The sequence below is a fragment of the Procambarus clarkii genome, chromosome 46 (assembly GCF_040958095.1).
Source record: "Procambarus clarkii isolate CNS0578487 chromosome 46, FALCON_Pclarkii_2.0, whole genome shotgun sequence".
Classification (NCBI taxonomy): domain Eukaryota; kingdom Metazoa; phylum Arthropoda; class Malacostraca; order Decapoda; family Cambaridae; genus Procambarus; species Procambarus clarkii.
In genome coordinates this window covers 3424976-3437199 of record NC_091195.1, presented here as the reverse complement: position 1 = coordinate 3437199, position 12224 = coordinate 3424976, and the positions used below count along the sequence as shown (strand labels likewise).

The following is a 12224-nucleotide window of genomic DNA, read 5'->3' as shown; positions in this document are numbered from 1 at the left end:
AGGTCACTGTCAAGGTCATCTGTATCAATGGTCAAGGTCACTGTCAAGGTCATCTGTAGCAATGGTTAAGGTGACAGTCAAGGTCATCTGTATCAATTGTCAAGGTTATCTGTATCAATGGTGAAGGTCATCTGTATCAATGGTCAAGGTCATATGTGGCAATGGTCAAGGTCATCTGTATCAATGGTCAAGGTCACAGTCAAGGTTATCTGTATCAATTGTCAAGGTCACAGTCAAGGTTACCTGTATCAACTGTCAAGTTTATCTGTATGAATGGTCAAGGTCATCTGTATCAATGGTCAAGGTCATCTGTATCAATGGTCAAGGTCATCTGTGTCAATGGTCAAGGTCATCTGTGTCAATGGTCAAGGTCATCTGTGTCAATGGTCAAGGTCATCTGTGTCAATGGTCAAGGTCACAGTCAAGGTCATCTGTATCAATTGTCAAGGTCATCTGTGTTAATGGTCAAGGTCATCTGTATCAATGGTCAAGGTCATATGTATCATGGTCAAGGTCACAGTCATAGTCATCTTAATCAATGGTCAAGGTCGCATTAGAAGGTCATATAAACTAAGTCAAGGTCACAGTGAAAGGTCATCTGGACCAAGTATCAAGGTCACAGGGATAGATGGGTCACCTGAATTAAGGATCAAAGTTACGGAAGGTCTAATTAACCAAGGGATCAAGGTCACAGTGAAAGGTCACTTTGGACAGGAATTAGGTCACACTGAAACGTCATCTTAAACAGGAATTAGGTCAGTGTGAAAGGTCGTCTTGAACAGGAATAGGTCAGTGTGAAAGGTCATCTTGAACAGGAATTAGGTCACAGTGAAAGGTCATCCTGAACAGGAATTAGGTCACAGTGAAAGGTCATCTTGAACAGGAATTAGGTCACAGTAAAAGGTCATCTTAAACAGGAATTAGGTCACAGTGAAAGGTCATCTTGAACAGGAATTAGGTCACAGTAAAAGGTCATCTTGAACAAGAATTAGGTCACAGTGAAAGGTCATCCTGAACAGGAATTAGGTCACAGTAAAAGGTCATCTTAAACAGGAATTAGGTCACAGTGAAAGGTCATCCTGAACAGGAATTAGGTCACAGTAAAAGATCATCTTAAACAGAAATTAGGTCACAGTAAAAGGTCATCTTAAACAGGAATTAGGTCACAGTGAAAGGTCATCTTGAACAGGAATTAGGTCACAGTGAAAGGTCATCTTGAACAGGAATTAGGTCACAGAGAAAGGTCATTCAGAACAGGAATTAGGTCACAGTGAAAGGTCATCCTGAACAGGAATTAGGTCACAGTGAAAGGTCATCTTGAACAGGAATTAGGTCACAGTGATAGGTCATCTTGAACAGGAATTAGGTCACAGTAAAAGGTCATCTTGAACAGGAATTAGGTCACAGTGAAAGGTCATCCTGAACAGGAATTAGGTCACAGTGAAAGGTCATCTTGAACACGAATTAGGTCACACTGAAAGGTCATCTTGAACAGGAATTAGGTCACAGTAAAAGGTCATCTTGAACAGAAATTAGGTCACAGTGAAAGGTCATCTTGAACAGGAATTAGGTCACAGTAAAAGGTTATCTTGAACAGGAATTAGGTCACAGTGAAAGGTCATCCTGAACAGGAATTAGGTCACAGTAAAAGGTCATCTTAAACAGGAATTAGGTCACAGTAAAAGATCATCTTGGACAGGAATTAGGTCACAGTGAAAGGTCATCTTGAGCAGGAATTAGGTCACAGAGAAAATTCATCTTGAACAGGATTTAGGTGAGTGTGAAAGGTCATCTTGGACAGGAATTAGGTCACAGTAAAAGGTCATCTTAAACAGGAATTAGGTCACAGTGAAAGGTCATCCTGAACAGGAATTAGGTCACAGTGAAAGGTCATCCTGAAAAGGAATTAGGTCACAGTAAAAGGTCATCTTGAACAGGAATTAGGTCACAGTGAAAGGTCATCTTGAACAGGAATTAGGTCACAGTAAAAGGTCATCTTGAACAGGAATTAGGTCACAGTGAAAGGTCATCCTGAACAGGAATTAGGTCACAGTGAAAGGTCACCTTGAACAGGAATTAGGTCACAGAGAAAGGTCATTCTGAACAGGAATTAGGTCACAGTGAAAGGTCATCCTGAACAGGAATTAGGTCACAGTGAAAGGTCATCTTGAACAGGAATTAGGTCACAGTGAAAGGTCATCTTGAACAGGAATTAGGTCACAGTAAAAGGTTATCTTGAACAGAAATTAGGTCACAGTGAAAGGTCATCTTGAACAGGAATTAGGTCACAGTAAAAAGTTATCTTGAACAGGAATTAGGTCACAGTGAAAGGTCATCCTGAACAGGAATTAGGTCACAGTAAAAGGTCATCATAAACAGGAATTAGGTCACAGTAAAAGGTCATCTTGGACAGGAATTAGGTCACAGTGAAAGGTCATCTTGAGCAGGAATTAGGTCACAAAGAGAAAATTCATCTTGAACAGGAATTAGGTGAGTGTGAAAGGTCATCTTGAGCAGGAATTAGGTCACAGTAAAAGGTCATCTTAAACAGGAATTAGGTCACAGTGAAAGGTCATCTTGAACAGGAATTAGGTCACAGTGAAAGGTCATCCTGAACAGGAATTAGGTCACAGTGAAAGGTCATCTTGAACAGGAATTAGGTCACAGTGAAAGGTCATCCTGAACAGGAATTAGGTCACAGTGAAAGGTCATCCTGAACAGGAATTAGGTCACAGTGAAAGGTCATCTTGAACAGGAATTAGGTCACAGTGAAAGGTCATCCTGAACAGGAATTAGGTCACAGTGAAAGGTCATCTTGAACAGGAATTAGGTCACAGTGAAAGGTCATCCTGAACAGGAATTAGGTCACAGTGAAAGGTCATCCTGAACAGGAATTAGGTCTCAGTGAAAGGTCATCCTGAACAAGAATTAGGTCACAGTAAAAGGTCATCCTGAACAGGAATTAGGTCACAGTGAAAGGTCATCTTGAACAGGAATTAGGTCACAGAGAAAGGTCATCTTGAACAGGAATTAGGTCTGTGTGAAAGGTCATCTTGAACAGGAATTAGGTCACAGTAAAAGGTCATCTTGAACAGGAATTAGGTCTGTGTGAAAGGTCATCTTGAACAGGAATTAGGTCACAGTAAAAGGTCATCTTAAACAGGAATTAGGTCACAGTGAAAGGAGATCTGTACCACGAGTCAAAGTCAAAGTGGTAAGTCATCTGAACCAAAAGTTTGGCGTCGCTAAATACTTCATGAAATTATTTATGCACAAGAATATATACAGCAGCGGAATGTTTCGAAAATTTATTATTCATGGAGTAGTCGCCCTTAATAAGTCTATATTTGTAATCAAAGTAGAAGGTTTGTCACCCTTAAGGTGACTATATTTGTAAACAATATAAGGTGTTTGTCACCCTTAAGGTGACTATATTTGTAAACAATATAAGGTGTTTGTCACCCTTAAGGTGACTATATTTGTAAACAATATAAGGTGTTTGTCACCCTTAAGGTGACTATATTTGTAAACAATATAAGGTGTTTGTCACCCTTAAGGTAACTATATTTGTAAACAATATCAGGTGTTTGTCTCCCTTAAGGTGATTATGTTTGTAAACAATATAAGGAATCTTTCGTCCATAAGGTTGTAAACATATATGTAAACAATGTAAATCTGAATTACTATATTAAACATGACGAATGAAGCCCTTTGCGTAATTTTGGTATTAATAAATAACCCTAAAAATTATGGTGGAAAATATGAATATTTACCAAGAGTCTGCAGGTGAGGAAGGTGAGGCAGGTGACGGATGAGGACGGGCAGTTGCTGTAGTGTGAAGCGCAGGGTGAGGCTCTCGAGGGTGTGAGGCAGGAGGGGTATGGCTGCCTCAGACAAGACACCACGAAACTTCTCTAATTTACACTTACTGTCGGGGGCTGTCAGCCTCTCCAAACATTGTTTTGATTTATCAATATTTCCGTCTTTGCTGTATAAACTATAGTGAAGAACTAAGGATATGGTTACCTTCATTTTTGCCAGCACAGACAGTGTAGACAGACACTGCATTAGTTGGGGTGTATCCTTTATGCTTAGGTAAATGTTCTCAGGTGTCACCTTCTTAAGAACAAGCGGGAGGACAACACACGAGTCAACACTCCATATTCTCCACCTGTGTTCTGTACGCAGCTTCTCACACACGGCTAGGATGACGTGCTCACTCCCGCGGGACTCTGCTACATGCTTCAACAGCTCGTCAGTCGCAGGTGTAACCATCTCGCACAGGTCAATTATGTGAGTAATGAACCTGTGCTCTACTCCCCGGGCACACAGCACCCCGGTAGTGCTGACTAAAATGTTCTTCCATCTGGGGCGCTCCCTAAACTCCTGTTGCACGGCGCTAATATCAAACTTTGATCCTCTCAGGTGATCTCCCAAGGAGCGTTTTTCCTTACGTACAACATCCACCAAGAGGTCAATGACTAAAGACCTTTCCTCTGACACACGGTGTGATGCTGGATCACCTCGGTCTTGCTCAGCCTTCAACAAGAGATCGACCAGCCCCCTGCTGGCACAATACTCCTGGTACCTGGCGTGAAAATAGCCAAACACCCACACCACATTGAGGCCCCGACGGTAGCTGGTTCTTGTGAAATAGTTGGACAAGACCTCCTCCTGCGGCAGTCCCAGAGTTTTACACTTCTCCCTAATCTCCGCTTCCGTCTCCGGCCGAAGGTCGTACTCCTGCCTCTGGATCCCTCTTAAACTAATCTCTTCAAAGAACAACAGAAACTGGTCACATTTTCCTTTGGGGTCCACCACATGTTTGTCTGTGAGTCTGGACACCAGTTTACTGGTTATGAAGTCATGAATCTTCTCGTAGACTTGAGTGTTTGTGGTGAGGTTGTTAAATTCTTCTGGAGCCTCGACACACAGCAGCGCCAACAAGGTCAAGGTGAGTGGAGTGTTGAGGTACTCACCCAGGAACTGACTCATCTGCTCCAGCCGCTGGGTAAACCTCCCTGTGATGACACTCCGTTGGCTCTCTTCCTCCACCAGCACCTTGATGGTTCTCTCGGCGAACTCCACGCGACGTTCTGGAGTGATGCCCAAGACGAGGATGTTGCAGCGAGGTCTGGTGTGTGGGACGAGCTGTGACAGTTGTTGGTCCCACCCCGGCCGTGTGGTTATCACCAACCTCACATCCTTGCCAGGCAGGTGCAACAGCTCCTTCACCAGCCTTCCTGAATGGTCGTTGACCTCGTCGTAGCCGTCAATCAGGACTAATATATTTAAGTTCAAGATTATCTCCTTAAACAGCTGCAAGTCTACACCAGAATCACTAAGTGCTAGAGGCAGCAACTGGCGGAGGAGATCATCGAAGGTATTAAGATGTGAGTCCCTGCACTGTACATAGAAAACGAGGTCCACAGTGCCCAGGTGACGTATGGCATCAGGGTCCTCTACCCACTTCTCGAGGATGAGCTTGAGTAAAGTTGTCTTGCCCATACCACCTTCCCCCGTCAGGAGGACACACTGAGGGACTCTTCCGTCCTCTCGTCTCATACTCAAGATGTCTTCATAGTTTATATCCTGACCCTTGGCAGCGTGGGAGGGTCTTGCCCCTATGACGGGATCTTCAAGGAGTCGCAGTCGTGTAAAAGCAAGACTTGGGTTGTAGTTAATGTTGAGGAGGAGCCAGGGTGCGGGAACAATCTGGTACAGCAGTTTATACCCGTCAGTTAGCTCCTGCTTGCTCATCTGCTTAACTTCTTCTCTGATATCTGTGACCTTTGCTAGCAGATCAAATATATACTTGGTGACATCTCTGGTCACGTGGTCCACATCCTGGCTGTTTGTCCCACACCGGACGCCGGCTTCAGCCAGCATCTCAGCCAATAAGTCACTGAGCTCCGTCAGTGTTGACGTAAGATCTTGCTCTGACATTCCCACATTATCATGGGCCAACGTGTTTCGGTGTTGCTTCAGGCTGTAAATGAGGTGTTCAAGTGATGGTCCCTGAGGCCCTGGAGTGGTCCACGTGGGGTCATTCATCTGAACCAGACCACACACACGTTGCAGGAGTTTATACAACAGGGTGATGTCAAAAGTTGCCGCGTCAGAGGAAGCTCCGAGTTTATCCCTCTGGTGAGCATCGAAGACACGCCTGTACTGAGTATTGGTGTACCCCAAGTCCTGAGTGAGGTAAGTCACTACTGGGAAGGTGCCCCGGTACGACCACATAAACACACTTGCTAGCGCGTCTCGTCCTGCCTTAGTCACAGCCAGTCCATACCGCAGTCTGTTCACATCTTCCGGTTGGATAACAGGACTCGAGGCCGCCATATTGGGCCGTATGATTCTCACCTCACACAACTGTTGTCAAGTTTCACACAAGCAGTAAATGTCCCACGCTGGTTTTGTTATTATATTATGTTTAAAAACATAACATTGTTTCTCACTGTCGGAGACGGGCAGCTTGTTAGGCTTGTGTAGGCCATCCTAAGCCAACGACAGACCTTCCTCAGGATGCATCCCTCAACAGTTGACTAATTTCCTGGTTAATGTTTACTGCTAGGTGCACAGAGGTATCAGGAGGCTGAGCATCTCACACTGCCAGGGAATCAAACTCGGATCTAATCGGTGAAGATCCGACTGCATTAACCACAATACAGTCACTTAATTGACCAAAAATATAAGTGATTTCTAAATAAACCAAATTTTACAAAATGTGTTCACATGTTAATGCAATATTCGGTTCCAGCTTTATTTGTTATTATCAATTTGTTCTTTAACTAGTTAATTTCTTCTGTCTTTATACTCTTCAGATTTCTGTCATCTGGAAGAACAATTTAACGTTATTAAAACAAGATGTTAGTGTTAAACATTGGGCCAGAAATACATTTTTGAGATCACTAAAACAAATAAAATTCCAAAGTCTGCCTCCTGCATTTTGTTATATTTTATAACTTAAAACTTGTCAATATTTTGACATAACTCCTGTGATCATTGTGGTGTTGGCTTCTGGTTTAGGTAGAGTAATGGTGCTCATTTTCTCACACAGAAATATACGGTGTAGCATTTAGTAATGTTATTCTCTGCCTTTATCTTGCTCTTGTAAGGACCTATTTAGATTATGCAGTTCAGTTTGGTCAACATACAATATACTGGACATAATGTAACTTGAACCCATAAAGAGAAGAATGACAAAGTTGATCTCAGGAATTAGAAATCTCCCTTATTAAGAGAGATTAAGGAAGCTATGTTTACACATTCTTCGGAAAGTATAGTTGATATTATTGATGTTGTCAAAAGGATGAAAAGTTATATCGAAGGTAGTAATAATAAGTTGTTAACTGCATCAACACAAAATAGAACAAGAAATGATAAATCTGTATCAATAAGAAATAATGTCTGCTTCTCTGTCTATGCGAGCTAGAAGACCCTACTCAGGGAGCTAGCCTCACCTAATTTCTAACAGTAATTCCTGCTGGGTATGTGCCCAACAGGGAATGGCATATATGTAGGGAGTACAACTTTAAAGAGTACCAAAGCTACCCCCGTACCACGAACTTTGCTATATCATATTAATTAGACTTTGAATTATTTATTTATTTTCTTGCAAGGGTTCCCATCTGAGCTTCTGTGTAGATCGCCCTCTCCCCCTCCGCTCTCTTGTGGACAATATTCACAGTATAATGTTAACAACTTACATGGAGTTTACTACAAGTAAACTTCCGTCCCCTGAGAGTCTCTTATAGGAGCAATGATGGAGGGCCGTGTAGAGGCTCATCATATAAAATGGCCGCCTAGAGGGACATAAAATGGTCGCCTTGAGGGACATAAAATGGCTGACTAGAGGCACATAAAATGGCCGCCTAGAGACATAAAATGGCCGCCTAGAGGCACATAAAATGGCCGCCTAGAGACATAAAATGGCCGCCTAGAGGCACATAAAATGGCCGCCTAGAGGCACATAAAATGGCTGACTGGAGGCACATAAAATGGCCGCCTAGAGGCACATAAAATGGCCGCCTAGAGGCACATAAAATGGCCGCCAGGAGGCACATAAAGGGCCGCCTAGAGGCACATAAAGGGGCCGCCTAGAGGCACATAAAGGGCCGCCTAGAGGCACATAAAGGGGCCGCCTAGAGGCACATAAAAGGTCGCCTAGAGGCACATAAAGGGCCGACTAGAGGCACATAAAGGGGCCGCCTAGAGGCACATAAAGGGCCGCCTAGGGGTACATAAAGGAGCCGCCTAGAGGCGCATAAAGGGCTGCCTAGAGGTTCATAAAGGGCCGCCTAGAGGCACATAAAGGGCCGCCTAGAGGCACATAAAGGGGCCGCCTAGAGGCACACAAAAGGCCGCCTAGAGGAACATAATAGGTCGCCTAGAGGCAAATAAAATGGCCGCCTAGAGGCAAATAAAACGGCCGCCTAGAGGCACATAAAGGGGCCGCCTAGAGGCACATAAAAGGCCGCCTAGAGGCACATAAAGGGGCCGCCTAGAGGCACATAAAAGGTCGCCTAGAGGCACATAAAGGGCCGACTAGAGGCACATAAAGGGGCCGCCTAGAGGCACATAAAGGGCCGCCTAGGGGTACATAAAGGGCTGCCTAGAGGCTCATAAAGGGCCGCCTAGAGGCACATAAAGGGCCGCCTAGAGGCACATAAAGGAGCCGCCTAGAGTCGCATTAAAGGGCTGCCTAGAGGCTCATAAAGGGCCGCCTAGAGGCACATAAAGGGCCGCCTAGAGGCACATAAAACAGCCACCTAGACGCAAATAAAATGGCCGCCTAGAGGCTCCTAGAATAGCCCCCTCAAAGCCCATAAACGGGCCGCCTAGAGGCATATAAAGGGGCCGCTTAAAGGCACATAAAAGGGACGCCTAGAGGCACATAAAGGGGCCGCCTAGAGGTACATAAAGGGGCCGCCCAGAGGCACATAAAGGAGCCGCCTAGAGGTACATAAAGGTGCCGCCTAGAGGCACATAAAGGTGCCGCCTAGAGGCACATAAAGGAGCCGCCTAGAGGCATATAAAGGAGCCGCCTAGAGGCATATAAAGGAGCCGCCTAGAGGCACATAAAGGAGCCACCTAGAGGCACATAAAGGAGCCGCCTAGAGGCACATAAAGGAGCCACCTAGAGGCACATAAAGGAGCCGCCTAGAGGTACATAAAGGAGCCGCCTAGAGGTACATAAAGGTGCCGCCTAGAGGTACATAAAGGTGCCGCCTAGAGGTACATAAAGGTGCCGCCTAGAGATACATAAAAGAGCCGCCTAGAGGTACATAAAGGAGCCGCCTAGAGGTACATAATGGAGCCGCCTAGAGGTACATAAAGGAGCCGCCTAGAGGCACATAAAGGATCCGCCTAGAGGTACATAAAGGTGCCACCTAGAGGCACATAAAGGAGCCGCCAAGAGGTACATAAAGGAGCCGCCTAGAGGTACATAAAGGTGCCGCCTAGAGGCACATAAAGGTCCCGCCTAGAGGTACATAAAGGGGCCGCCTAGAGGCACATAAAGGGCCGCCTAGAGATACATAGAGGGCCGCCCAGAGGTACATAAAGGGGCAGCCTAGAGGTACATAAAGGGGCCGCCTAGAGGCACATAAAGGCCCGCCTAGAGGCACATAAAGGAGCCGCCTAGAGGCGCATAAAGGGCCGCCTAGAGGAACATAAAGGGCCGCCTAGAGGCACATAAAGGGACCGCCTAGAGGCACATAAAGGGCCGCCTAGAGGCACATAAAGGGGCCGCCTAGAGGCACATAAAGGGCAGCCTAGAGGCACATAAAAGGCCACCTAGAGGCACATAAAGGAGCCGCCTAGAGGCACATAAAGGGCCGCCTAGAGGCACATAAAAGGCCACCTAGAGGCACATAAAGGGCCGCCTAGAGGTACAAAAGGGCTGTCTAGAGGCACATAAAGGGCCGCCTAGAGGCACATAAAAGGCCACCTAGAGGCACATAAAGGGCCGCCTAGAGGAACATAAAGGGCTGCCTAGAGGCACATAAAGGGCCGCCTAGAGGCACATTAAGGGCCGCCTAGAGGAACATAAAGGAGCCGCCTAGAGGCACATAAAGGAGCCGCCTAGAGGCGCACAAAGGAGCCGCCTAGATGCACATAAAGGGCCGCCTAGAGGCACATAAAGGGCCGCTTAGAGGCACATAAAGGGCCGCTTAGAGGCACATAAAGGGCCGCCTAGAGGCACATAAAGGAGCCGCCTAGAGGCACATAAAGGAGCCGCCTAGAGGCGCACAAAGGAGCCGCCTAGATGCACATAAAGGGCCGCCTAGAGGCACATAAAGGAGCCGCCTAGAGGCACATAAAGGGTCGCCTAGAGGTACATAAAGGAGCCGCCTAGAGGCACATAAAGGAGCCGCCTAGAGGCACATAAAGGAGCCGCCTAGAGGCACATAAAGGAGCCGCCTAGAGGCACATAAAGGAGCCGCCTAGAGGCACATAAAGGGGCCGCCTAGAGGTACATAAAGAGCCCGCCTGGAGGTACATAAAGGACCGCCTAGAGGTACATAAAGAGCCGCCTAGAGGCATATAAAGCGGCCGCCCAGAGGTACATAAAGGGGCCGCCTAGAGGTACATAAAGGGGCCGCCTAGAGGCACATAAAGGGGCCGCCTAGAGGTACATAAAGAGGCGCCTAGAGGTACATAAAGAGCCGCCTAGAAGTTCATAAAGAGCCGCCTCGAGGTACATAAAGGGGCCGCCTAGAGGTACATAAAGGGGCCGCCTAGAGGTACATAAAGGGGCCGCCTAGAGGTACATAAAGGGGCCGCCTAGAGGCATATAAAGGGGCCACCTAGAGGTACATAAAGGTGCCACCTAGAGGTACATAAAGGTGCCGCCTAGAGGTACATAAAAGATTCGCCTAGAGGTACATAAAGGGTCTGCCTAGAGGTACATAAAGGCGCCGCCTAGAGGCACATAAAGGGCCGCCTAGAGGCGTATATGGGAGCTACCTAGCAGTAAATAGGTACTAGTGAGTTAGACGACTGTTGCTGGCTGCTGCCTGGGTGTGTGTGGGGGGGGGGGGGGAGTTAGTTAGGTAGTAACAGTTGAGTGATTGACAGTTGAGAGGCGGGCGGAAAGAGCAGAGCTCAACCCCCACAAGCACAACTAGGTCAATACAGAGAAAGAGGAAGACACATAAGTAAACACGCAGAGAGACAGACACAGATACTGATCTGGGGTATCTCACATAGTACTATATAACAACATAAGAATAACATGAACTGCATAGCACCCATTCTTCCTTACCACACCGCTCCCATTTATATTCTCCCAAACTCATTCACGTGTGTCTAACCTACGCTTGAAACAATCCGCCGATCCCACACCTATTGTCTTACCTGATAATTTGTACATAAATCAACAACCGTTTCCATACGAACATTGACACACGTCTTTCATGAATATAAACTTGTCCAATTTATATCCAGTGTTACCTTAATTTTTTGTATTTAAAACCTTATTTATATCCCATCTATCTATTTATATATTTCAATAATCTCGCCCCTTATTCGTCGACTTTATAGAGAATGTGAATTTAATTTTTCTTAATCTCTCTTCATAAAGGAGGTTTCTAATTCCTGTTATTGATTGTTATTATTCTCTGAACAAGACCAAGTGAACTTATGTTCATTCTGTAATACAGAGACCAACAATGAACAGTATAATCTAACTGGGGCTCAACAAGGGCAGGAGCAAGGTGAACAATTCTATTAGATATATTGGTGCTACAACATCTAGAAATATATCCCAGAATACTCTTACCTTTATTCAATATATTTATGTACTAAACTGAAACTTCCAGTCTTTCAAGTAACTTGAATAACCTGTCTTCCTTCTGAACTAGCAACAGTCTTCCTCCTGAACTAGCAACAGTCTTCCTTCTGAACTAGCAACAGTCTTCCTTCTGAACTAGCACCAGTCTTCCTTCTGAACTAGCAACAGTCTTCCTTCTGAACTAGCACCAGTCTTCCTTCTGAACTAGCAACAGTCTTCCTTCTGAACTAGCACCAGTCTTCCTTCTGAACTAGCAACAGTCTTCCTTCTGAACTAGCACCAGTCTTCCTTCTGAACTAGCACCAGTGTTCCTTCTGAACTAGCAACAGTCTTCCTTCTGAACTAGCACCAGTCTTCCTTCTGAACTAGCAACAGTCTTCCTTCTGAACTAGCACCAGTCTTCCTTCTGAACTAGCAACAGTCT

General features: G+C 45.6%; 2 protein-coding genes across 3 annotated transcripts in view; both read right to left on the bottom strand.

Moving 5' to 3' along the window:
• Positions 1 to 12224, bottom strand: part of LOC123752831 (uncharacterized) — a 192864-nt gene that overhangs the window by 29028 nt on the left and 151612 nt on the right. The window lies entirely within an intron of this gene.
• Positions 1 to 12224, bottom strand: part of LOC123753418 (uncharacterized) — a 45022-nt gene that overhangs the window by 29028 nt on the left and 3770 nt on the right. For both annotated transcript variants that reach the window (XM_069301651.1, XM_069301652.1), the window contains exon 2: positions 3774 to 6838. In XM_069301651.1, coding sequence (XP_069157752.1) covers positions 3774 to 6345 — 2572 coding nt within the window. In that variant the 5' untranslated portion in view covers positions 6346 to 6838. The remainder of the gene's footprint in view (positions 1 to 3773; positions 6839 to 12224) is intronic.